Source organism: Ranitomeya variabilis, chromosome 4, assembly GCF_051348905.1.
Source record: "Ranitomeya variabilis isolate aRanVar5 chromosome 4, aRanVar5.hap1, whole genome shotgun sequence".
Lineage (NCBI taxonomy): Eukaryota > Metazoa > Chordata > Amphibia > Anura > Dendrobatidae > Ranitomeya > Ranitomeya variabilis.
In genome coordinates, this window is record NC_135235.1 from 337300460 (window position 1) to 337327863 (window position 27404).

The following is a 27404-nucleotide window of genomic DNA, read 5'->3' on the forward strand; positions in this document are numbered from 1 at the left end:
GTTTTTTAAAATGGGCTCTGTTCGGTACTGTTTCACATATTTTGGCAACTCTTAAAGTTGTTGTCCAGTCTAAAATGACAAGTCTGCAGTCACTCTGTGTGACTTGTGAATCCTCCCAGCGCACGCACTGTGCTCTGCAAGAATTTGGTGGTGTCTGTCCAATTAATGGCGGTCTAGTATGCAATATGCATACTCCCAGGTAGATGCTGTCTAGTGGGCGCAGCCTCTCTCCACACAACATCTTGAAGCACTTTTATTGATGTAGCTAGATCACTTGCAGCCAGACTCGCTGTCTCCTGTTAGCCTCAAAATGAAATCCCAGGTGCAATTATGAAGCAGTCAAAATATAGAAAATATTGTCAATGCAGTGGCTCAAACACGCATCCTGTAGAATGTGCATCCAGTTCACTTATTGTTAGGATGAAATTTAATATGAATAATTAAATACAATGCGTTTCGGCTTTACAAATCCTTTGTTGGGTAAACGCAATCTGCTGTAGATGATGAAAAATAGCTTGTATATTCTGTGCTCTTTGCCTAGGAAATCTACCACCTCCAATACACTACAGCTATGGCTGGTAAACTAGGCAACAGGCTATAGAATTAGTAAATCCCTCCGAGCAGTGACGGACTTGGAAACACAGGGCCCGCCAGAGAACATAATTCTGCCCACCATTCATTTACTATAGAAATAAGAAAGCTAAGGGTATGCGCACTATTTTTGCATTTCATGGCAGGAAAAACAGTGTATAATGCGTGTGTTTTTTATGCGGGGTTTTTTTAATGTCTTTTTGATACAGGCTTTTTCCCACTCATTAGTATGCGTATAATCTGCAGCAAAAATGCTGATAGAACTGACATGCTGCAGATTTAAATCTGCAAGTCACAAATAAGCAATGTGGGCATGAGACCTCAGGTCACAAATAAGCATTGTGAGCATGAGACCTCAGGTCACAAATAAGCAATGTGAGCGTGAGACCTCAGGTCACAAATAAGCAGTGTGGGCATGAGAGTTCAGGTCACAAATAAGCAATGTGAGCATGAGACCTCAGGTCACAAATAAGCAATGTTAGCGTGAGACCTCAGGTCACAAATAAGCAATGTGAGCGTAAGACCTCAGGTCACAAATAAGCAATGTGGGCATGAGACCTCAGGTCACAAATAAGCAATGTGAGCGTGAGACCTCAGGTCACAAATAAGCAGTGTGGGCATGAGAGTTCAGGTCACAAATAAGCAATGTGAGCGTAAGACCTCAGGTCACAAATAAGCAATGTGAGCGTAAGACCTCAGGTCACAAATAAGCAATGTGAGCGTAAGACCTCAGGTCACAAATAAGCAATGTGGGCATGAGACCTCAGGTCACAAATAAGCAATGTGAGCGTAAGACCTCAGGTCACAAATAAGCAATGTGGGCATGAGACCTCAGGTCACAAATAAGCAATGTGAGCGTAAGACCTCAGGTCACAAATAAGCAATGTGAGCGTAAGACCTCAGGTCACAAATAAGCAATGTGGGCATGAGACCTCAGGTCACAAATAAGCAATGTGGGCATGAGACCTCAGGTCACAAGCAGTGTGGGCATGAGAGTTCAGGTCACAAATAAGCAATGTGAGCATGAGACCTCAGGTCACAAATAAGCAATGTGAGCATGAGACCTCAGGTCGCAAATAAGCAATGTGGGCATGAGACCTCAGGTCTCAAATAAGCAGTATGGACATGAGACCTCAGGTCACAAATAAGCAATGTGAGCATGAGACATCAGGTCACAAATAAGCAATGTGGGCATGAGACCTCAGGTCACAAATAAGCAGTGTGGGCATGAGAGTTCAGGTCACAAATAAGCAATGTGAGCATGAGACCTCAGGTCACAAATAAGCAATGTGAGCGTGAGACCTCAGGTCACAAATAAGCAATGTGAGCGTGAGACCTCAGGTCACAAATAAGCAATGTGAGCGTGAGACCTCAGGTCACAAATAAGCAATGTGAGCGTGAGACCTCAGGTCACAAATAAGCAATGTGGGCATGAGACCTCAGGTCACAAATAAGCAATGTGGGCATGAGACCTCAGGTCACAAGCACTGTGGGCATGAGAGTTCAGGTCACAAATAAGCAATGTGAGCATGAGACCTCAGGTCACAAATAAGCAATGTGAGCATGAGATCTCCGGTCGCAAATAAGCAATGTGGGCATGAGACCTCAGGTCTCAAATAAGCAGTATGGACATGAGACCTCAGGTCACAAATAAGCAATGTGAGCATGAGACATCAGGTCACAACAAATAAGCAATGTGGGCATGATACCTCAGGTCACAAATAAGTAGTGTGGGCATGAGACCTCAGGTCACAAATAAGTAACGTGGGCATGAGACCTCAGGTCACAAGCAACGTGGGCATGAGACCTCAGGTCACAAATAAGCAACGTGGGCATGAGACCTCAGGTCACAAATAAGCAACGTGGGCATGAGACCTAAGGTCACAAATAAGCAATGTGGGCATGAGACCTCAGGTCACAAATAAGCAATGTGGGCATTAGACCTTAGAAATCTCTTCAGGTTTTGTGACAAATCTGAGCAGAAAAAAGCAACAAAACTGCAACATGTGCACAGGCATTTAAAGTCTGCAACAAAAAGGAGGATAGCTCTGTACATTAATATAAAGTGTGTGAAACTAAATATCAGAGATTTTTCATTTTTTTATCACTGTATAGACTAGATTGGATTTCATGGACTACATTGGACTAACATAAGATCTTGATCACTTTGTAAAAGCAAGAGGTGAAACGCATGTCAGTGTACGGGCTGGTGATCTGCGCCCCCACTATAGGTAAGTGATCTGCTCTACTTGGTGGTGTTTATACACATGCTCACATGGTTTAATTCCTTTTTCTCTGTGTGAACATTGTGAGCTTGGATCTACTGTATATCTGCAGGCCTGCGTTGGCATTTTCACAGACAAATGCATTATTCAGGCATCTTCCATATATCTTTTATGCACTTGGCTTCTCCTCTTATGATCAGTGATTCTGTATAGTTACCCCATGCATGACTTATATATGTCTCTATATAGGTTGCAGCAGATCTGTGTGTATTCATAGGGACTCTTTACATGTATTGATCCGTCCATGCTGTGTACACTAGGGTGACCACAAAAAATCGATGTTGGAATTTTGTCCGTCTGGACCCCACAAAACGATTCCCCTTTCCGGATATTGAGATAGCCAAAATTTGAGCTCGATCAAACGACGTTAACCCGTGCCGCTCGTCGCTCAAAGTTTGAAAAAATCCGAATTTTTGCCCAAAAAGCTGACATATGAAGCCATAACTCCAGAATGGTATATAATAAAAACACGCTTAATATCTCAAAAGAAAGCTAATGTTGTTCTTCAAAATTTATATTTTATACATAATTGTTATTTTAAGTCAAACTGAGTTAAAACATCTTTTAGCCCCAAGAACGTGACCTGGTACCACTAGGAGCATACTTCGTATATTTTGTTATTAAGTGATTCATTTTTTTTTTTTTTGGTATATTTTTGAGTTTAAAGTAGAAATATAATAAAAAAACAAGTAATACTGATAAGTCTAATGACTTTTTTTATTTTAAAATATAAAAATGAGGTATTTAATACATATTTAAATAATATAATATATATAATATAATATATATGATATATATATATATATTATATAATATAATATATATATATATATATATATATATATATATATATATATATATATATATATATATATATATATATATATATATAAAATATAATATATACACATGCATTTCTGTCGGATAACTTAGCATGAGCAAGATGCAATTACTAAGCTGGAAAAAGTTCACGCCGCGTGGAGAAGTCTTCAAAAAGACCGGAAGAAAACATCGGAAACGGCCAAGAACAAATTTAAACAGTTTGTTGAAAGGTTGGATGATCTCTTTGATATTGCTCAACAAGATGCCTTGGCTCTGTTGAAATCGGAAGAAGATAAGGCGTTTCTCGTGAAACAGAGGCAGAAGGGCCGCCCAGGTTCCATGGCTGGAGTGGACATCAAGTTGTGTCAAGCTGAAGAAATCAAGGCGCAAAAGGAACTTGCAAAAATGAACCGACAAATCCAAGAAGAAACTTTTGATATTGGTGAGTTTATTTTATTATTATTATTCTAAAAAGTAGATAAACAAATAAGTAAATAGTTTCAATATAATTGAAAGAAAATTGTACAATGCACATGAAAGTATCATTTGGCATCTTTATGATTGAGTTTATATTCTTAAAATAATACCTATTGATAATTAGAAGTAGGTAATTTAGTACCTATGTATTATTACTATTCTGCTAAAACGACAAGTTTTTATAGTCTTTTTTTTCTCTTTCTTTTGTTACTTCTTAGAGACGGATGATGAAGACAAGCTCGAAGAAGGAAAAGAAGAAGAAGATACTGAAGAGGACAACATCTACCAGGAACTTGAGAGCTTGGAGGAAATGGACAACATCCCTGAAGAAGCTGCAGAAGATCCAGGACCATCTGAGAGCAAGAGGATGAAACTTTCATTTGCAAGGGGCGTTAAAGAGATTTTAAACATGAAATTATCCATTGTGTTAGATCAATGTAAGCTATCCGACAGAAATGCATGTGCATATATTATATTATATATATATATATATATATATATATATATATATATATATATATATATATATTATATTATATTATATTATATTATATTATATTATATTATATATATATATATATATATATATATATATATTATATATAATATATATATTATATTATATATATATATATTATATATATTATATTATATATTATATTATTTAAATATGTATTAAATACCTCATTTTTATATTTTAAAATAAAAAAAGTCATTAGACTTATCAGTATTACTTGTTTTTTTATTATATTTCTACTTTAAACTCAAAAATATACCAAAAAAAAAAAAAAAGTATCACTTAATAACAAAATATACGAAGTATGCTCCTAGTGGTACCAGGTCACGTTCTTGGGGCTAAAAGATGTTTTAACTCAGTTTGACTTAAAATAACAATTATGTATAAAATATAAATTTTGAAGAACAACATTAGCTTTCTTTTGAGATATTAAGCGTGTTTTTATTATTTACCATTCTGGAGTTATGGCTTCATATGTCAGCTTTTTGGGCAAAAAAATCGATTTTTTCAAACTTTGAGCGACGAGCGGCACGGGTTAACGTCGTTTGATCGAGCTCAAATTTTGGCTATCTCAATATCCGGAAAGGGGAATCGTTTTGTGGGGTCCAGACGGACAAGATTCCCACATTTTTTCAAACCCATATAAGATCTGGTCACCCTAGTGTACACTACACTGTTGATGCTCACTTTTCTGTGTATATTAATATCCTAACTGTACCAATTACCACCACTTTATACAATCTCTTTTGGAGATCATACCCTTCAGGTTTTTTTCAACTTGTGTTATTTTTTTCTGACCTACAGAATTTTTTTTTTCGTGCATCAATAAAGCATTCTTATTTTTAATGTATTTTCATTGTTACTCTTGGTGTTTTCATTGTACTCCATTCCTTTTCCGTTTGTCTAATGATTACATAGGAGTACAAGATTACTACTACTACTACTACTATAATGATACATTGTGGGTGACACCATACTAGCCAGGTATGTTCCCAGCCCAACATAATACACTTGTTTGCTCTGGCTTTTTCTTGTTCGCAAGGGATCTAGTTGGTTAATAAAATGATCAGAGGGGATGATGTAGAGTAGTTGTTCTGTTTGCTTTTTGATAGTGTTTTTGTTTTTTTGTAACACTTTATTATAGCATTAGTAATGGAGGTAAATGATAGACAATTTTAACTTATTCTCTCTGTGGCTTAGTGTCAGCCAGCGTTTTGTTGTCTCAATAATGTACCCCTCCTCACTGCTTAATGCACCATCCCCCTGAAACAGAACATCCAATAGTTTGCGCATATGACGGCTGCAAGCCATTATTTGCAGATAAGGAAGGTCTGACCAGCATCTAAGGACCTTACCATCCCAAGAGGATCAGTTTGCCGGTGTTGGTTTTACATTGACTGGTTATGAAATGTTCGGACGCACACAAAAAATGAGCAAATAAATTAGGTTGTTTCACAAGCCAACATTGAAAATGTAACCAGGGGCTCCAGAAGGCAAAAATTACCTGCTTTGAGTCCAAACACATAGAAATAAATGACCTTAGTATAACAGAATACAGGCTGCTCAATGCTGCATAAATGAAGAGTTAGGCCGGGGTCACACATGCGTGTTTTACGGACGTAAGAGCGCAGAAACTACGTCCGTAAAACTCGCATTACATACGGCACAATGATTCTCTGATTCTCAATGGGTCTAGTCCTATCAGGCGTATATTACAGATCCGTAATATACGGTCTTGTACGGGCGTAGAAAATCGCAGCATGCTGCGTTTGTCAGCGTATTGCGCAACAAAAATCGCCAATGAAAGTCTATGGGGGCGAGAAAAATACGGATTCCACACGGACCAGCAGTGTGACTTGCGAGAAATACGCAGCGGTGTTAGTGAAAAGTCAGTAATTCAATTGCCGGCTTTTCATTTCTCCTGCACAAACCCGACAGGATATGAGACATGATTACATACAGTAAACCATCTCATATCCCCATTTTTTTTGCATATTCCACACTACTAATGTTAGTAGTGTGTATGTGCAAAATTTCAGCGCTGTAGCTGCTAAAATAAAGGGTTAAATGGCAGAAAAAATTGGCGTGGGCTCCCGCGCAATTTTCTCCGCCAGAATGGTAAAGCCAGTGACTGACGGCAGATATTAATAGCCTAGAGAGGGTCCATGGTTATTGGCCCCCCCCGTGGCTAAAAACATCTGCCCCCAGCCACCCCAGAAAAGGCACATCTGGAAGATGCGCCTATTCTGGCACTTGGCCACTCTCTTCCCACTCCCTGTAGAGGTGGGATATGGGGTAATGAAGGGTTAAATGCCACCTTGCTATTGTAAGGTGACATTAAGCCAGATTAATAATGGAGAAGCGTCAATTATGACACCTATCCATTATTAATCCAATTGTTTGAAAGGGTTAAAACACACACACACACACACACACACATGATTTAAAAGTATTTTAATGAAATAAACAAACAGGTTGTTTTAATAATTTATTGCTCTCTCAATCCATTTGCAGGCCCTCGCTTGGCAAAATAATAAACGCACAAGATACATACCTTCTGATGTCCTATCACGTCCAACGAGGTAATCCATCTGAAGGGGTTAACTAATATTACAGGCACGAGCTGCGATAAACCACTCGCTCATGCCTGTAATCCCCGGGTGCTGAAAGGAAAGCTGGATCTGTACTTACATTGAGTCGCGGTGATGCGCCCCTGCTGGATGTTCTCATGAACTGCAGCCTGGGAACTTTTTCCCACGCTCCAGGTCATATGAGGACATCCACCAGGGGGCGCATCACCGCGACTGAAGGAAATGTAGGTCAATGACCTACATTTCATTCATTCGCCGGGGAATTACAAGCACGAGCACACAGCTGCATTAGCAGGGCTCCTGCCTGTAAAATATTTTAACCCCTTCAGATGGATTACCTCGTGGGACGTGACGGTTCAGCTGAGGGTATGTATCTTGTGCGTTTATTATTTTGCCAAGCGAGGGCCTGCAAATGGATTGAGAGAGCAATAAATTATTAAAACAACCGCTGTGTTTATTTCATTAAAATACTTTTTAACCGTGTGTGTGTGTTTTTTAACCCTTTCAAACAATTGGATTAATAATGGATAGGTGTCATAATTGACGCTTCTCCATTATTAATCTGGCTTAATGTCACCTTACAATAGCAAGGTGGCATTAACCCTTCATTACCCCATATCCCACCGCTACAGGGAGTGGGAAGAGAGTGGCCAAGTGCCAGAATAGGCGCATCTTCCAGATGTGCCTTTTCTGGGGTGGCTGGGGGCAGATGTTTTTAGCCACGGGGGGGCCAATAACCATGGACCCTCTCCTGGCTATTAATATCTGCCGTCAGTCACTGACTTTACCATTCTGGCAGAGAAAATTGCGCGGGAGCCCACGCCAATTTTTTCCGCCATTTAACCCTTTATTTTAGCAGCTACAGCGCAGAAATTTTGCACATACACACTACTAACATTAGTAGTGTGGAATATGCAAAAAAAAATGGGGATATGAGATGGTTTACTATATGTAAACCATGTCTCATATCCTGTCGGGTTTGTGCAGGAGAAATGAAAAGCCGGCAATTGAATTACCGGCTGTTCACAGATATCGCGCTGAATGAAATCTAAATACAGAATATATATATATGTGTCTCAATGACATATATATATATATATATATATATATATATATATATATATATATATATATATATATATATATACTGTATATATGTTTTCCCGAACATTTGAGCACATAAATCCATTAGATGTCGGTTTTGCAAGCCTGCGCGAAAATCTCGCAGTACGGATGCCATACGGATTACATACGGAGGATGCCATGCGCAAAATACACTGACACACCCTGACTACGGATCAATATTTTTGGGAACATTTCTCCGTATTACGGCCCTAGTAGGGACGTATAATACGTGGCGTATTGTCTTACGCCAAGTGTGACCCCAGCCTTAGAGAAAAAAAATAACATGGAATCCGCTCATTCTACATAACAAAAATAGGTAAAAAATGACAGCAGCTAACTGATACTATCAGGCAAAGCTGGACTGGTCATCTGGCAATTCTGGCAAATGCCAGAAGGGCCTGTCTGGTTGTGGACTGCCTTGTCTGCTACATTATCAGATTCTGAATCCTAAAGACTGCCATACTGTTAACAGTTGTGGCAGAGCACAAAGTCACTGACTCTGTCACTTACCCCAGCAGGCCGTGGGTATCCCTTCTCTCTGTGACCTGCCGGAGGACAGCACCAACAGGGGATGTCGGTGGTACTTTGACATCATTGCATTGTGCCGCCAGCATCAACTGCGAGAACGGATAGAAGAGGAGTCAGACGCTGTGGAGGATGAGGTGTCTGATAGAGTTGAGCGAATTTGTTCTGGTCCTCGCTTATTCAGCGAGCTATAGAGCTTACCGAATAAGCTGCACAGGGAACCCAGATACATGGAGCTCTCCAGCTGATCAGCTGTTCGCCTCCACAGCTGCATGTGTCGCAGCTGTGTCACTGTCACATCACATGCATGGACAGCCCAACACACAGACTCTCCATGCATCTGCTGAGACAGTGACACAGCCGCAACACATGCAGCTGCGGAGGCGAACAGCTAATCAGCCGGCGCGCTCCATATATCCGGGTTCCCTCTGCAGCTTATTCGGTAAGGGCTATAGCTTGCCGAATAAGCAGGGACCTGAACAAATTCGCTCAACTGTAGTGTCTGGTTTAGGTGAGAATAGGGATTTTTTTTGTGAGGTTGTGGGTGACTATCACAGTATATAGGGCGCTCTGAGTTGGATCATCATAGTATATAAGGGGCTGTGGGGTGGACCACAATACTATATAGTGTATACTATATATAGTATACTGTTGGGGGGACCATCATCCTATATGGGGGACTCTGAGGTGGACAGTCATACTATATAGGGGGCTATGAGGTGAACCATCATACTATCTGTGGGGCTGTTGGGGGTACCATGCACCTAAATAGGAGCTGTGAGGTATACCATCATAATATATAAGGAGCTGTATCATATGTACCATCATACTATATTGGTGGGTTTGGGGGACCATCATAATATATTGGGGGCTGTGAGGTGGACCATCATACTATATAGGGGCTATGAGGTGATACATCATAATATAGGCATAGTTGTTGGGGGTACCATAATACTATATAGGGGCTGTGAGGTGTACCATCACAGTATATGGGTGTGTTTTGGGGGACCATCATACTATATAGGGGGCTGTTGGAGGGACCATCTTACTATATGGGGGCTGTGCATGGACAGTCACAGTATTTAGGCTGAGGGATCTTCATAGTGTATGGGGTTTTATTATACTGTGTGGAGACCATCTTACTGTGTAGGGTGGTTGCGGTGGACATTATACTGTCTGGAGGTTATGGGGTACATTATATTATAAATTATACTACGTTGGGGGCTGTGAAGACCACCATACTGTATGGCAGGAACCTTTTTCCGGCCGGGGGCCATTTGGAAATTTCTACCATCATCCGGGGGCCACATAAAAATGATCACCTTGAAAATTACCCCGGTATATTTAGTCAAGGAATTCATTACGATAACTCCCCCTTAATGTGACGGCTGGAGCTGCTTCTCTTTGGTGCAGCTGTGATGTTAGGTGATACTGATCACGTTGCTTCTCACAGCTGCTTTTCCAGGGGTGGCACAAATGTCACAGGGGGGGGCACAAAGATCAAAGGACGGCACATAGGTGGGGGACAGAGATCATGGTTGGGCACATAGCTGGGGGGCACATAGCTGGAGTGGACAGATCACAGGGGCACAGATCACATGGGAGCACAAATATCACACTGGGGTACATAGCTGGGGGGCACAGAAATCACGGGGCATATAGCTGGAGGGCACAGAAATCACGGGGGCATATAGCTGCGGGGGGGCAGAGAGATCGCAGGGGGAACGGATCACTGGGGGCACAGAAATCACAGGAGGGGCACAGATGACATGGGGCACATAGCTGGGAGGCACAGAGATCACGGGGGGCACATAGCTGGGGGCACAGAGATCACGGGGCTTATAGCTGGGGACACAGATCACAGGGGGCATATTGCTTGGGGGGCACAGAAATCACAGGGGCATACAGCTGTGGGGGGCAGAGAGATCACAGGGGGAACAGAGATCACTGAGGGGCACATAAATCACAGGGGGCACATAGCTGGGTTGACAGGGATCACAGGAGGGGCACACAGCTGGGAGTCACAGAGATCACAGAGGGCTTATAGTTGGGGGAGCAAAGAGATCATATTGGGGCACATAGCTGAGGGCAAAGGGATCACAGGAGAGGCACAGAGATGACATGGGGCACATAGCTGGGAGGCACAGAGATCACGGGGCTTATAGTTAGGGGAGTAAAGAGATCATATGGGGCACATAGCAGGGGGGCACAGAGATCACAATGGGCACATAGATTAGCTGAGGGACATAGATCACCCGCAGAGCTGCCAGCACAGAGAGCGAAGTGTACTCTCTGGCTGCAGCAGCTCCTCTTTCGGGATAGGAGATTGGGAGAGCATTTGGCACTAGCCCTGCTCTCCCGTCACTAACTCTGCCCACCCCGATGACACCATTCATGTGCAGGGCAGGCAGCGTTCTGTGATGAACGCTGCGTGCCGTGCACTTGGAGTTAAAGGGCCGGCAGCCAGCAGAATGCGGCTGCCACCCGGACATTGCGGACTCCGGGGACCTTCCCGCAGGCCGCATGAAAAGCCACCGCATGCAGCCTGCGGGACGGAGGTTCCCCACCCCTGCTGTATGTGATGGTTATAGGGTAAAGACAAAAAAAAAAAGGGAGAAGCCAGCACTGCTTAAGGTCAGGACACAATACATAAGGTGCACATGCACATACTAAATTCTATCTGTATTTCAAATATGAGACATTTAGCAAACAATTGATCAATTCTTTGAGCTACCCCGACACTTCACGGCATTCTCATAATGGGGCAGTCCTACTCTACGTGTTTTATTTACATTGTGCCATTACGGCCTCCTACATGTATTAAGAGTCAGAAAAAAAAGGAAAGACCACATTATATAACATACCATAACATGCAAGGTTATAGGGTACATCCTACTGTATGGGGCTGTGGGGTCCTCATATTGTATATTGGGGGCAGCGAAGAATACCATACTGTATGGGAGGCTCAAGGGAGGACAATCCTCCTGTGTGGGGTGCTGTGGGGCATCATACTTTAAGGTTTGTGGGGCAATCATATTGTGTGGGGACATGATACTTTGTTAGGGCTTTATACTCTACAGGGGTCATGAAAGGGGTATCAGTGAGTGAGACCACATTTCCTTCTACGTTTCTTAAAATCTTGGGAAATATGCTCTTCTTTGCCTGTGGGGTGGTAGGAGTTTTTCTATGGTACACCTGTTATTTCTATGTACGCCCCTGCTCAGGAGCATTATTACAATAAAGAGGCACTGAGGGTCATTATTATAACTAGGCACAATGGGGGGATTGTTATCATTTTAATGAAAGCAAAGAATTATTGTTATCTATCTATATAATCGTCTAAGGTCCACTTCCGTGTTTGTCTGTTTGTCTGTCATGGAAATCCTGCATCGCTGATTGGTCGTGGCCAGCTGGGCGCGACCAAAATCAGCGACAGGCACAGTCCGGCCCCTCCCTACTGCCCTCCAGTCAGTGCCCCTCCATACTCCCCTCCAGTCAGTGTCCACATAGCGTTTTAGCAGTCCATTAAACGGACTGCGTTTCACCGTAGCATAACACGGTGTAACACAGTCCATTAACGCTGCCATTAACTGTGTAAGTGTGACCAACTTTTTACTATTGATGCTGGGTATGCAGGTTAATAACGGCAGGTGAATTGCGATTTCACCCGCCGCTATTGCGCGCACATGTCAGCTGTACAAAACAGCTGATATGTCGCGACTTTTATGTGGGCTCACCGCCGGAGCCCACATCAAAGGGGGAGACACGACATGCGCTGTACTAGTACAGGGCATGTCGTGAAGGGGTTAATGACAGGCCAATTTTTCCAGTTCTGACCACTGTCCCTTTATGAGATAACTCTGGAACCCCTCAACGGATCCCGGTGATTCTGAGATTTTTTTTTTTCTCATGACATATTGTACTTCATGATAGTGGTAAAAATTTATTTGATTTGACCTGCGTTTATTTGTGAAAAAAAAAATTGGAAATTTGGCGAAAATTTTGCAATTTTGCAACTTTGAAATTTTGGAGCCCAATTTTTTTTGTTATAGGAAGTTATAAGTTGAACAGCTATTTCTCATTTTTACAACACCATTTTTTTTTTTTTTTGGGGAGGGGACCACATCACATTTGAAGTCACTTTGAGGGGTGTATGTGACATAAGATACCCAAAAGTGACACCATTCTAAAAACTTCACCCCTGGTGGTACTCAAAACCATATTCAAGAAGTTTATTAACCCTTCAGGTGCTTCACAGGAATTTTTTGAATGTTTAAAATTTAACTAAATTAAATTAATTTAATTTTTCTAAGGGCTAATAGGAATTTTTTTTACAACAAGCTGATGTCCATTTTTTTCCTGAGTGTGCCAATACCATACATGTAATCAGGAAATATTTTTCAGGCACAGTGCAAAGCTCAGAAGGCAAGCAGCGCCAAATTTTACTGTTATGGTTTGCAGGTGCCATGACCCACTGGAAGAGCCCATGAGGTGCCAGAACAGCAGAACCCTCATAAGTGACCCCACTTTACGAACAAAACCTCTCAATGAATTAATCTAGGGGTGCAGTGATCATATTGACACCATGGGTGTATCACAGAATTTTATAGCACTGGGCAGTGAAGACAAAATAACTACATTTTTACCAACAAAATTTTGTTTTAGCCAAAGATTTTACATTTTCACACAAGTGGATAAAAATGGCACCAAAATTTGTCTCACAATTTCTACTGAACATGGCAATACCCCATATGTGGCTGTACAGTATTACTTAGCCATACGAATAGACTCGGGAGGAACGGTGTGCTATTTGCCTATTCAAGTGAATGGGTCTGTGCACATGTCAGTGTGTTTTCACGGACCGTGCGTCTGTGGGCAAAACACACTGACATGTCCATTTTTTAATGTCAGCACGTGCCGCAAAACATCCCGCACACGTGCACATGCATAACACACATGAATGTCATCTGTGTCACACGCATCGGCGAGGGGGGAAGAAACGATAGAGTTCCCAGCGCTGGGTGCTGAACACGGCTCTCATCATTCTCCACTGCTCTGCCTGCAATCAGTGCGAGCAGGGGAGAATGATGAGTTATATTTAAGTGATAAAAGAAACAGCAGGTGGCGGCTGATGGGACTATTACTCCCATCAGCCTACCCCTGCTGCTGCTAATAACAGTGACAGCAGTAGCGGCTGATGGGGGTATTCATCAGTCGCCGCCTGCGCTATAAATAAATGAAAAAAACAGCGTGGGTTTCTCTGTATTTTCTATAACCAGCCATGCAAAACTCACAGCTGGGGGCTGTAACCCTCAGCTCTCTACTTCAACAAGGTTGGTTATCAAGAATAGAGCACTCCCTACGCTGTTTTTTTTTTTTTAATTGTTTAAATAAATAATTTAAAAAACGTCAAGGGGTCTAAACCATTTTTGACAGCCAGCCCTGCTAAAGCTACAGCTGGGGGCTGGTATACTCAGGCTGGTAAGGGGCCATGGATATTGACCCCCCAGGCTAAATATAGCAGCCTGCAGCCCCTCAGAAAAGGCACATCTATTAGATGCGCCAATTCTGGTGCTTTGCCCAGCTCTTCCTACTTGCCTTGTAGCCGTGGCAAGTGGGGTTCATATTTGTGGGGTTGATGTCACCTTTGTATTATCTTATGACAAGCCCACAGCTTAGTAATGGATAAGCGTCTATAAGACACTGTAGGGATTTCACTCACTCAGGTGCGACGGCTGACACGTAGGAGGCAGGTTCCAACAAAAGTTCAAAGGTTTATTACCTCATAAACCACATGGCAAAATAACAGCAAACAAAATAGCCTTTAGTTCAGGAAAAGAAAAACAATGTGTCCAGTCCTTCAGGCTCAGTCCTATAGCCTTAACACACACAGGAGGGTTTCACCTCCACACATATCCCCCTGTGTTAAGCATTAGCCTGTCTTATATAAAGCTAACCACACCCAGTAACCCATCACATGATTAGCCATGTGGTCTGACATCACCACAGGTACAGAACACGAATATATACATGGTTATATACAACAAAGAAATAGTCCAGGCTACATTACAGCAACAAGGCACTTATGTGGCACATCCCTCCCATCGACTACACACCCTTTAGCCATGCTACATACCTCCCCCCTCTGCCTAAAGCCGTGGGGCTTGGCACTTTTCCCCACTAAACAAGGGATTCTTGATAGGGCATCCGCATTACCGTGCAGCTTTCCGGCCCTATGTTCCACATGGAAACTGAAGTCCTGCAGGGCTAAGAACCAACGGGTGACCCTAGCATTTCTACCCTTTGTTTCCCTCATCCATCTTATTGGGGCATGGTCAGATATCAGTCTGAATTTACGACCCAGCAGATAGTACCGTAGCGTGTCCACCGCCCACTTTATGGCCAAACACTCTTTTTCCACGACTGAGTAGTTCTTCTCAGATGAGGACAGCTTTCTACTCAGATAGAGCACAGGATGCTCCTCCCCATGTAGCTCTTGGGAAAGAACTGCTCCTACCCCAACATTTGAGGCATCTGTCTGAAGAATAAATTCTTTATTAAAGTCTGGAGCCATCAGAACGGGCTGCTTACATAGAGCGCCTTTCAACTCTTGGAAGGCTGACCCTGTCTCTTCGGACCATTTAACCATCACCGATTTTGTCCCCTTTAACAGATCAGTCAGAGGCGCAGCCACTGTGGCGAAGTTCGGGATGAACCTCCTGTAGTATCCCACGATTCCCAGAAAGGCTTTAACTTGCTTCTTGGAGAGTGGTTTCGGCCATGTTTGGATTGCCTCCACTTTCCTGATTTGGGGCTTTATTTCTCCACGACCCACTATATAGCCTAGGTATTTAGCTTCTTCCTTACCCAAGGCACACTTCTTCGGGTTTATTGTAAACCCCGCCTCTCTTAGAGCATCAAACACCGCTTGGACTTTCTCCAGATGACTCTCCCAGTCCGGGCTATAGATGACGATATCATCTAGGTACGCAGCAGCGTAGGCCTTATGGGGTGCAAGGACTCTATCCATAGCCCTCTGGAAGGTCGCCGGAGCTCCCTGTAGGCCAAACGGCATCCGGACATACTGGAAGCATCCATCAGGTGTCGAAAAGGCCGTCTTTTCCTTGGCTTCCTGTGCCATGGGGATCTGCCAATACCCCTTTGTCAAGTCCAAGGTGGATGTATATCTAGCGTGCCCAAGCCTTTCGATGAGCTCATCAACGCGGGGCATGGGATAAGCGTCAAACTTGGAGACCTCATTCAACTTCCGATAGTCGTTGCAAAACCTCCATTCTCCATCAGGTTTTGGGACCAGGACAATTGGGCTCGACCAACCGCTCTTGGATTCCTCGATGACTCCAAGCTTCAACATACGCTCCACTTCCTTGGAGATAACTTCTCGACGAGCCTCAGGAATACGATAGGGCTTCACATTCACCCGCACATGTGGCTCTGTTAGGACCTCGTGCTCTATGACCTTCGTGTGTCCAGGCAACTCTGAAAACAGGTCCCTGTTTTTCTGGAGTAACTCCCGGCACTGCTGTTTCTGGGACTTCGATAGCATCTCCGCTATAGTAACCGCTCCAACCTCACCTTCTGGGTTGCTTAACAACGATGGAGATACTGTCGGCTCTCTATCTTGCCACAGCTTGATAAGGTTGACATGGTATACTTGGAATGGTTTCCGTCTTCCTGGTTGGTGAATTTTATAATTTACTTCACCAAGTTTCTCGACAACCTCATATGGCCCTTGCCATTTGGCCAAGAACGTGCTCTCCACCGTCGGAACTAACACAAGAACTCGGTCTCCCGGATTGAACTGCCTCACTCTTGCAGACCGGTTGTAGACTCTGGCCTGAGCTTCTTGTGCCTGGAGTAGGTGTTCTTTCACAATAGGCATCACCTCTGCAATCCTCTGCTGCATCAGGGCCACATGCTCAATGACGCTTCTGTGGGGCGTGACTTCGGCTTCCCAGGTTTCCTTGGCTATATCCAGGAGTCCTCGCGGATGTCGGCCATATAGAAGCTCAAACGGTGAGAATCCTGTGGAGGCCTGTGGAACTTCACGAATGGAAAACTGTTGTGATTTTGCTTTTTGCTCCCTCTAGTGGTCATTAGTGATTTGACTCTGGAGCGTCTGTCTTTTCCTATATCCTCACCTGGGCCGTTAGTTCAGGGGCGTTGCTATATAAGCTCCCTGGACCTTCAGTTCAATGCCTGGCATCGTTGAAATCAGAGCTAATCTGTTGTGCTCTTGTCCTCTGATCCTGGTTCCTGTTTTTCAAGCTAAGTCTGCTTTTTTGCTTTTTGCTTTTGTTTTGTTTGGTATTTTTGTCCAGCTTGTTCCTATCTGTATCCTGACCTTTGCTGGAAGCTCTAGGGGGCTGGTGTTCTCCCCCCGGACCGTTAGACGGTTCGGGGGTTCTTGAATCTCCAGCGTGGATTTTTATAGGGTTTTTGTTGACCAGATAAGTTATCTTGCTTTATTCTGCTATTAGTAAGCTGGCCTCTCTTTGCTGAACCTGGTTCATTTCTGTGTTTGTCATTTCCTCTTACCTCACCGTTATTATTTGTGGGGGGCTTGTATCTTGCTTTGGGGTCCCTTTCTCTGGAGGCAAGAGAGGTCTTTGTTTTCTTCTCCTAGGGGTAGTTAGATTCTCCGGCTGGCGCGAGTCATCTAGCGATCACCGTAGGCATGATCCCCGGCTACTTCTAGTGTTGGCGTTAGGAGTAGCTATTTGGTCAACCCAGTTACCACAGCCCTATGAGCTGGATTTTTGTATCTTGCAGACTTACACGTTCCTCTGAGACCCTGTCCACTGGGGTCATAACAGAAAACATCAGGTAGGGTAAGAGACAATCCCAGTCTCTACCATCTTTCTCTATAGCTTTTCTCAGCATGCTCTTCAGTGTCTTGTTAAATCTCTCAACAAGGCCATCTGATTGGGGATGGTACACCGAGGTCCTCAACTGGGAGATTTTCAGGGCTTTGCACAACTCCCTCATCACTTTGCTCATGAAAGGTGTCCCCTGGTCAGTCAGGATCTCCTTCGGCAGACCTGTCCGGGAAAAGACATGGACCAACTCGCGGGCTTTACTCTTTGAGGAGGAATTTCTCAGAGGAATTGCCTCAGGATAGCGTGTGGCATAGTCCAGGATGACTAATATATACTGATGGCCCCGGGCTGATTTAACTAAGGGTCCGACCAAGTCCATGGCAATTTTCTCGAACGGCACCTCAATAATGGGCAGGGGCACAAGGGGGTTCCGGAAATGAGGAGTGGGAGCAGTTAGCTGACATGTAGGGCAGGACCTGCAGTAGTTCACTATTTCCCTGTGACACCCAGGCCAATAGAACCTCTGCACAACCCGTTCCTGCGTTTTTTCCACCCCTAGGTGTCCACCCAAGATGTGTGAATGGGCCATGTCCAACACCTTCCGTCTATATGGACCCGGCACTAACAACTGCTCTACCAACTCCTCCCTTATTTTCGTGACCCGGTACAACAACTCCCCCCTCATCAGAAAATGGGGAAATCTTGTGTCTGCCCCCGGCTCCTGTACCACCCCGTCACTAACTGTGACATTATTAAAGGCTTCCCTCAGAGTGGGGTCCCTATGTTGGGCAGTACCAAAATTTTCACCGGTGACCTCTAACTCCAGAATGTCAGATGCAGGGGATACTTCCTCCTCATCCCCAACCAGCACACAAAAAGGAAACCTGTCTGTCTCTGGGTGTGGTGACACCCTTCCAGGGTTCACTGGTTCCCTACACTTGCTAGGGAGCTCAGAACCTTTTCCCCACAAATCCCAAAACAGACAGAAATCCCGGCCAATAATTATAGGGTGCAACAAGTCCTGCACGACGCCGACTATGTGGGACTCAGTGCCACATGCCGTTTCAATGTCCACCCTGGCCAAAGGGTAGTCCTTGGCATCACCATGTATGCACCGCACGCCGACCTTCTTTCCCGGGAGCAGGTGGAGAGGGAAAGTGGCCCTCACCAGGGTCACTAAGCTCCCTGAGTCTAACAGCGCCGTTGCTGCTCGACCGTTCACCCTTACGGGACACGCTTGAGGTCCCTCGTTGGGCGGAGAGTTCACACTGCAGGCTGGATACGCATAGTATGAACAACGGCGTCCCATGCTGCAGTCCATCTGCTCAGTGGTCTGGGAACAACGGGCAGCTATATGTCCTGGCCCGTGGCACCTCCAGCAAATAATATCACCCGTAGGGACCTTGGGCACCACCTCCCCCACCCTTTGTGACCTTGGACGCGCCACCCCTTTTTGGGCAGCTTTCTGGGACCCCCAGTACGGCACGGGCTGCCTCCCAAAGGAGCCTTCCATCCCTTGGTATCTCTCGACCAGTCCGATCAGTTCGTCGGCATTCTGGGGATCACCCTGGGCAACCCAAGTCTGTATGGACCTCGGGAGGGAATGCACAAACCGATCCATCATCACTCGTTCCACAATCTGTGCAGGTGTACATGACTCTGGCTGCAGCCATTTCTGGACCAGGTGCAACAGATCAAACATTTGAGAGCGAGGCGGTTTGTCCCGGTGATAGGCCCAGCTGTGAACTCGCTGTGCCCTGACAGTCAGTGTCACCCCCAAATGTGCGAGAATCTCGACTTTCAATTTGTGATACTCTTTGGCATCCTGCAAGGTCAAATCATAGTACGCCTTCTGGGGCTCTCCCGTCAGGTATGGCGCCAGTACCTCTGCCCACTGCTGTGGCGGGAGTTTTTCCCTCTCAGCGACCCTCTCAAATACCGTCAGGAAGGCCTCAACATCATCCCCGGGGGTCATTTTCTGCAATGCGCGTCTTACCGTCTTCCGGACGTGGGTGTCATCAGCCAGACCTGGGGTTGGGGCACTCGTCTTGCCCTGGATGGCGGTTGCCAGAAGCTGCATCTGCTCCCGTTGCTCCTGCTGGCTCTGTTGCATCTGCTGCCGTTGCTCCTGCTGGCTCTGTTGCACCTGCTGCATCAACAGCCTGTTGGTCTCTTGCTGCCGTTGCTCCTGCTGTGACTGCAACTGGACCAAGTGTTTCAGCAGGTCCTCCATTTTCCCCGGCTGGCTTACAACAGACTTGACCCAGGACATTCAACACAGACTTTCCTCTCCGCTGGGAACGCTGCCCGCACATCTACCACCAATTGTAGGGATTTCACTCACTCAGGTGCGACGGCTGACACATAGGAGGCAGGTTCCAACAAAAGTTCAAAGGTTTATTACCTCATAAACCACATGGCAAAATAACAGCGAACAAAATAGCCTTTAGTTCAGGAAATGAAAAACAACGTGTCCAGTCCTTCAGGCTCAGTCCTATAGCCTTAACACACACAGGAGGGTTTCACCTCCACACATATCCCCCTGTGTTAAGCATTAGCCTGTCTTATATAAAGCTAACCACACCCAGTAACCCATCACATGATTAGCCATGTGGTCTGACATCACCACAGGTCCTGAACACACATATATACATGGTTATATACAACAAAGAAATAGTCCAGGCTACATTACAGCAACAAGGCACTTATGTGGCACATACCTCCCATCGACTACACACCCTTTAGCCATGCTACAACACCTATCCATTACTAGTCCTATAGTTATATTGTAAATAAAGACACAGCCAGAATAAAATCTTTTATTAGAAATAAAACAAAACACACTTTTCCATTTTTATTTAAAAATAGCAAACAGTTATACTCACCTAATGCCTATTACACCAAAGCTCTCGTTCTCCTGTAATAAAACAAAAATAAAAAACAACCATGTCTCTCACCTGTCAGTCGTTCTGTCCCATGCCGTAATACATGTCTGGGGGATAATTTAGTTTTCAACTTGGACGGTGCCATGATGCGACTGTCCAGGCTGAGAACCACTGGTGAATGAGCTACTTCGAGTGCAGCGTCAATGACCTGCGGTGACGTCATAGAGGTTACCTCTGGTCACTGAGGCTGCATTCCCAGCCGGGCTGAACTACGGTGAGATCCCTGCTAGCACCGTGAGTTCTCACCGCGAGTGCTTACGGTGCTAGCGAGGATCTCACCGCAGTTCATAGGAGAATGATGAGAGCCGTGTTCAGCACCCAGCACCGGGGAACAGCGCTTACTATAATGCTTCTTCCCTGGTGCCCAACCATGTGGCACTGATGCGGTACACACATGCCACACGTGTGCCGCAAGTATCACACACATGGACACTGACATCTCCAGTACTGGAAATATCAGGACGTGTGAAAGAGGCCTTATAGCGGGTTTTTATTTTTGGCTGTTGTCACACTATAAAAGACGTTTTTTATGGAAAAAAATTTTTTTTGCATCACCATGTTTTGAGAGCTATAATTTTTCCATATTTTGGCCAACAGAGTCATGTGAGGTCTTGTTTTTTGCAGGACGAGTTGACGTTTTTATTGGTTCAATTTTCGGGCACATAACTTTATCGCTTTCTTTTCCGATTTTTGGGAGGCAGAATGAACAAAGACCAGCAACTCAGGAATTTTTTTGGGGTGGGGTGCGGTTTATGCTGTTCCGTGTGTGGTAAATTTGATAAGGCAATTTTATTCTACAGATCAGTGCGATTACAGCGATAACTCATTTATATTTTTTTATGTTTTGGCGCTTTTATACAATTAAAACTTTTATAGAAAAATTATTTTTGCATCGCTTTATCGCTTTATTCTGAGAGCTATAACTTTTTTATTTTTCTGCTGATGACGCTGTATTGCAGCTTGTTTTTTGCGGGACAAGATGACATTTACAGTGGTACCAAGTGTATTTATATCCGTCTTTTTGATTGCGTGTTATTCCACTTTTTGTTCGGCGGTATGATGATAAAGCATTGATTTTTGCCTCGTTTTTATATTTTTTTATGGTGCTCACTAAAGGGGTTAACTAGTGGCACAGTTTTATAGGTCGGGTTGCTGCGGACTCGGCGATACCAAATATGTGTACTTTTACTGTTTATATTTTTTTTTTTATTCAAATATTTATTTAGAGAGAATATATTTTTTTTTATTTTTTTACATATTTTTACAATAATTTAAAAAAAAAAGTTTTACCTTTTTTAAACTTTTCTTCTTTGTCCCATTATGGGACAATCATCTTTTGAAGACTGATTGCTTCTATAGCATGGAGATGAAACAGCATCGCCATGCCATAGAAGCTGTCAGCTCTGCACTGACAGAGAGACTTGCTGATCTTGCACTGGGCATGATCAGCAAGTTTGCTAGCTCTGGTGACTCGGATGTCGTCATGATGACATCGGGTCATCATGGCAATGATTGGGACCCCCCCGTCACGTCGCGGGGTCTCCGATTCAAAGGCAGAGGGGCTGTAATCGTGTTCGATCGCAGCATTTCGGGGGTTAAAGCCCCAGGAGCAGTCTGTGACCACTTCTGGCACCTAGTGCTGGGTGTCAGCTATCAGAATCAGCTGATACCCAGCAGCGATCGTCCGCACACCCCGTGTGTGTGGATGATCGCGATGACGTAATGATCCGTCGCTGGTCAAATAGGCCCAGGGCACATGGATGGATCATTACGTCTAATGTCAGAAAGGGGTAAATTAGATTGTAGGAGAAAAATGGTTTTCTAAACTGGATCTCAGGGGAGCGTATAATCTCATTTGTATTAAAGAGGGGATGAGTGGAAAACAGCCTTCAATACGCCTGAGGGACACCATGAGGATCTTGTGATGTCATTTGGGTTGACTTATGCTTCTGCCGACTTTCAGCACTTTGTAAATTACATCTGTAGTCACCTGGTAGGTAGATTTGTTATCTATCCTGATGACATATTAATTTATTCACATCACATACATGTCAGGCAGGTCTTACAGATACTCACAGAAAAATTATTTGCTAAACCAGAGTAATGTTTGTTCTCGGTTGAGGAGATCCCTTTTCTAGGATATGTTTTATCATCTACCGGTTTTCGCATGGATCCGGCGAAAGTCGGGGCAGTACTGGATTGGGATAGTCCTGAGAAATTGAAGGTGTTACAAAGGTTTTTTGTTTCGCTAACTACTACTGTAAGTTCATCAAAATCTTTTCGGTAGTGTCCAAACCTCTGACTGATATGACCAGGAAAGGGATAAACTTTTCCAAATGGTTAAGTCCAGCCAGGGAGGCATTTGAAACCTTGATGGAATGTTTTGCATCTGCACCGATTATCATACAGCTTGACATCACTCAGCCATTTATTGTAGAAGTTGATGCGTCTGAATTGTGGGTGGGGACTGTATTTTTGCAGGATGCGTCTTCTGGTAAATGGCGTCAATGGGCATACTTTTCTAAAAAAAAAACTGTCATCTGCGGAGAAAAATGATGACATTGGTAACAGGGAACTCTTTGTTATCAAGTGGGTCTTTGAAGAGTGGTGTAATTTTCTGGAGGGGGCAGTTCATCCGTTATGGTAATCACGGATCATAAAAATCTGCTATATCTCAAGTTTGCAAAACATCTAACTCCTAGACAGGCAAGATGGGCACTGTTCTTCACCAGATTTAACTTTTTTGTTACATATAGGCTGGGGAACAAGAACAAGGCGGGTGCCTTATATCGTTGTTTTCCTGGCAATGGAGATAATTGTGAACAGGTTCACATACTACTAAAAGGGGTGGTTATTGCGTCTATATGCTCTGATCTTGAGAAAGAGAGTGTTGAGGCTTAGGGGGAAGCCCCTACTGCCTGTCCGGTAGGTAAACTGTTTGTACCTGTGAATCTCCATCTGAGAGATCTTTGTGAACACCATGAGTCAGTCTTGGTTGGACATCCCAGTAATAAAGCCACCACAGATCTTCTTACTCAACGTTTTTGGTGGTCGGGTACATCAGGATGTTCAGGAGTATATAGCCGCCTGCAGTGTCTGTGCGCGTTATAACACCTCTCATACGCGTCGGTCTGGGTCTCTCCAACCATTGGCTATTCCCAATAGACCGTGGATTCATTTATTGATTTGATCACTGATCTACCCTGAAAGAGAGAGATTATTATCCCCAACTGTTGCTCCTCGGTTCCTGAAAAACAAGGACACAACCTGAAGTATAGCTTATATGCCTCAGTGCAAGCAACAAATTTGTCACCCTCCCCCCCCCCAGAGAACTTATCAGGCAAAGTGATCTTGGGCTCCACTAAAGGTTGCCTAGGAGTCATAGTCCCCAAACCTGATTTGTTAGGGTGCTGCAAAACGACAGTGCGTAGTTCTGCCACCTTCAGGATGAGTAGCTGCAGTTGCCCTGTTAAAGCAGATAGGATCCATAATGAACCAAAAAACAGTTTCAGCCAGAGGTAATGTCACGACTCTGTTATTGGGTATCCCCGTACCAGGGGCTCTTTCCCTGTCCCTAATGCTAGGGGTGCCCTAGCTCGCCCTGTTGCCCGGATTACTTCTGATGGAGAAGATGCTGGGGCCATGTACCTTGCCTTAGCTCCTGAATTATCCCTCAGTCTGTACCCTTCCACCACCAAGGGAAGAGGGGGAGTAGTAGTGTATGGTAATACACCAACCAGACTAATAAGGTAATACAAACAGGGTTAAAAGAAAATACCAATCATACAAATATACTCACACAAAAAACAGGCAAACTATGGGGTATCAGGACTCTGAACATTTTGATTACCTTTTGTGCATTACTGCCCTTTTCCAAGATGGCGTCTTTGGTCTCATGTGCACTGTGTCTTCCTGCTATATAACTCCACCCCAGCCTTTAGTCTGTGCTAGAGTATTCTGCCTTGCATCCAGCTCCACCCTGGCGACTCCCTGGCTTTGCATCTGCACCTGCTCCTGTGAACCTGTGTGGAGATCCTGCTACTCAGCTCTGAGTTTCTGCTGCATACATTGGTTTCCAGTAATCCTCCATCTGGCTGCTTGTGTTTGTGTCTGCATTTGCTGGACATGTAAGCTGTTGCTGCTCTGCTTAAACCTGAGACTTTTACCCAGGCCTCCCTGGTTGTGCTAAGATATTATTTGAACTGCCTTATAAGCATATCTATCTGTGTTTGGACTACCAAGGACTTATTTGTGTCAAGTATCCTCAAGAATAATTGTGCTTCATAGACTTTCTGCGTGATTGCACTTTCCTCTGAAGTTTCCTATAGACTGTTAAGCTGCGTTTATATTTACACTAAGTGTTGTGGACTTGAGTTTCTCTCTGCGCCTGTTTGAATCACCGTGTGATAATATAGACTTTACCACTTATAAAACTGTGTCCTGTAGTTGTCTTGTTCCATGCAAAGAGTCTCCTGAGTTATCCCTTATAATCATTACAGGATACTCTAGCCTCAAAAGAGGAGACTGCTGGAACAATGACTGCAGAAAGCAGACTAGAGCAGGTGTTCTCCATAATTAGATCACTGCAGAAAGATGTGGAAGGTCTGCAAAAGAAGTTTGGAAGCTTTGAACACAATCAACAAGTGTTTGGACAAACTTTGCAGTACTTAAGCACCCGCATGGCAGCCCAGGAAAACAAACTTGCTGGCATAGAGTCCCAGTATGGACGGGCTTTTCAGGACATAAGCAGGCAAATGGCTGCACAAGTGACTTTTCCATCTGGGCAACCGCCACCAGCTAGCCCACCTAAGTTGCCCCCATTCAGATTTAATGGTGATCGCGACAAATTTCGTGGCTTTGTGAATCAATGTATGCTATATTTTGATGTGCATGCTGACCGTTTTCCTAATGATAGATCCAAAGTATTGTGCATAATAATGCTGCTGACCGCACGAGCGCTCGCCTGGGCGAATCCGATGATTGAGTCTCGTGACCCACGGTTAAATGATTTGGACAATTTTTTGGCCGCTATGGCATTAATGTTTGATGACCCTAATCGCCGTGCAACCGCTGAATCCGCTTTATTGTCTTTACGCTAGGCTAAACGTTCTGTTATTGAGTATGCTACTGAATTCAGGAGATTAGCGGTAGATACTAACTGGGACAGTTATGCACAATTACCTATTTTTAAAAGGGGTCTGTCTAGCATTGTAAAGGATGAATTAGCTCACTCTGAATCACCACAAGAGCTAGAAACATTTATACAGCATTGTGTGCGCATTGACATTCGCCTTACTGAGCGTAGGCAGGAGACGTTTGCTGCATATAACCGTATTTCTAACTTTTCCCTTCCTTCCAAAGAGCCTGCAGGTAAAACATCGCGAGAGGTAGAGGAGTAGCGCATATAAATTGATTCTGTTCAGAGACGCGAGAGTAATGACCGCCGGGAGCATCGCCTTCGAGAAAGTCTATGTTTCTACTGTGGCCAGTCTGACCACTTTCTAATCAACTGTCCCAAGTGTCCCAAGCGGCCTAACAAGGTGCTAACAGCAGAAGGGGAGTATGACAACTATGATGATGAATCTGACATCTCTGAATGTAGCCTGCCTTTAAACGCTGTATTCCATTCACTTTCTATGACTTCACCAGCCAAGGAGCTAAATGAAAAGAACTCTCACTGTTCTCTCCCAATTAAGATCCTGTGTACAGGACAGTGGATTTCCAGTGCAGCTATGATTGACTCTGGTGCAGGTGGCAATTTCATGGATATCGCATTTGCCAAGGAACATGGTATTGAAATTCAGCAAAGAGCCTCTCCAATTACCATGGAAACAGTGGATGGGTCATCTTTAATCTCCGGGCCTGCGGATCAGGAGACCGCACCCCTTGAGATTTTGTTGGAGCCTAATCATCAAGAGCAACTCTCTTTCTTGTTAATTTCTTCTCCTCATTTTCCTGTGATTTTAGGCATCCCTTGGCTGCATTCTCAGAATACAACTATCAACTGGGAGACCAAGGAGATTATCTTTCCAACAAGGAGCAACTCAGCATTAGCTGAAGCTGTCCCCGAGTCCACATCTACGGAGCCACCCGTACAGGTATTTACTTTACCTTCAGCATATAAAGAGTTCTCTGACATCTGTGACAAGAAGAATGCAGATCAACTTCCTCCACACAGGCATTATGACTGTCCCATTGAGTTGCTTCCTGGGGCAACTATTCCTTTTGGTAACGTATATTCTTTGGCAGCACCTGAGCTTCAAGCCTTAAAGGAGTATATTGATGAAAATATGGCCAAAGGCTTCATATGTCCTTCTTCCTCACCAGCAGGGGCATCTATATTTTTCTTAAAGAAGAAGGATGGGTCCCTGAGACCCTGTGTGGACTATCGAGAGCTCAATAAGGTAACCGTATGGAATCGTTACCCTTTGCCTCTGATTCCCGAATTACTGGAAAGAGTCCGCCATGCTAAGGTGTTCTCTAAACTGGATCTTCGTGGGGCTTATAATTTGGTGCGTATTCATCCAGGGGATGAGTGGAAGACATGGAAGGCACAAAGCAAGAAACAAAGCTATGACTGCACAGCTGCTGCTGGACCACAAACAGTTAACAGTCACTACGACGCTGAACCAGGATCCAGGGTCACGGTCGAGGTGCTCACAGGAATGAGGATGAACAAGCAGCAATGA

General features: G+C 44.2%; 1 protein-coding gene across 1 annotated transcript; it reads left to right on the forward strand.

The window, feature by feature from the left end:
* The first annotated feature begins 178 nt into the window (after positions 1-178).
* LOC143767873 (uncharacterized) lies at positions 179-27404 on the forward strand. The gene is made up of 4 exons (XM_077256396.1): positions 179-199; positions 3810-4140; positions 4394-4636; positions 27244-27404. The coding sequence occupies exons 1-4, from the start codon at positions 179-181 to the stop codon at positions 27402-27404; spliced, it is 756 nt and encodes a 251-aa protein (XP_077112511.1).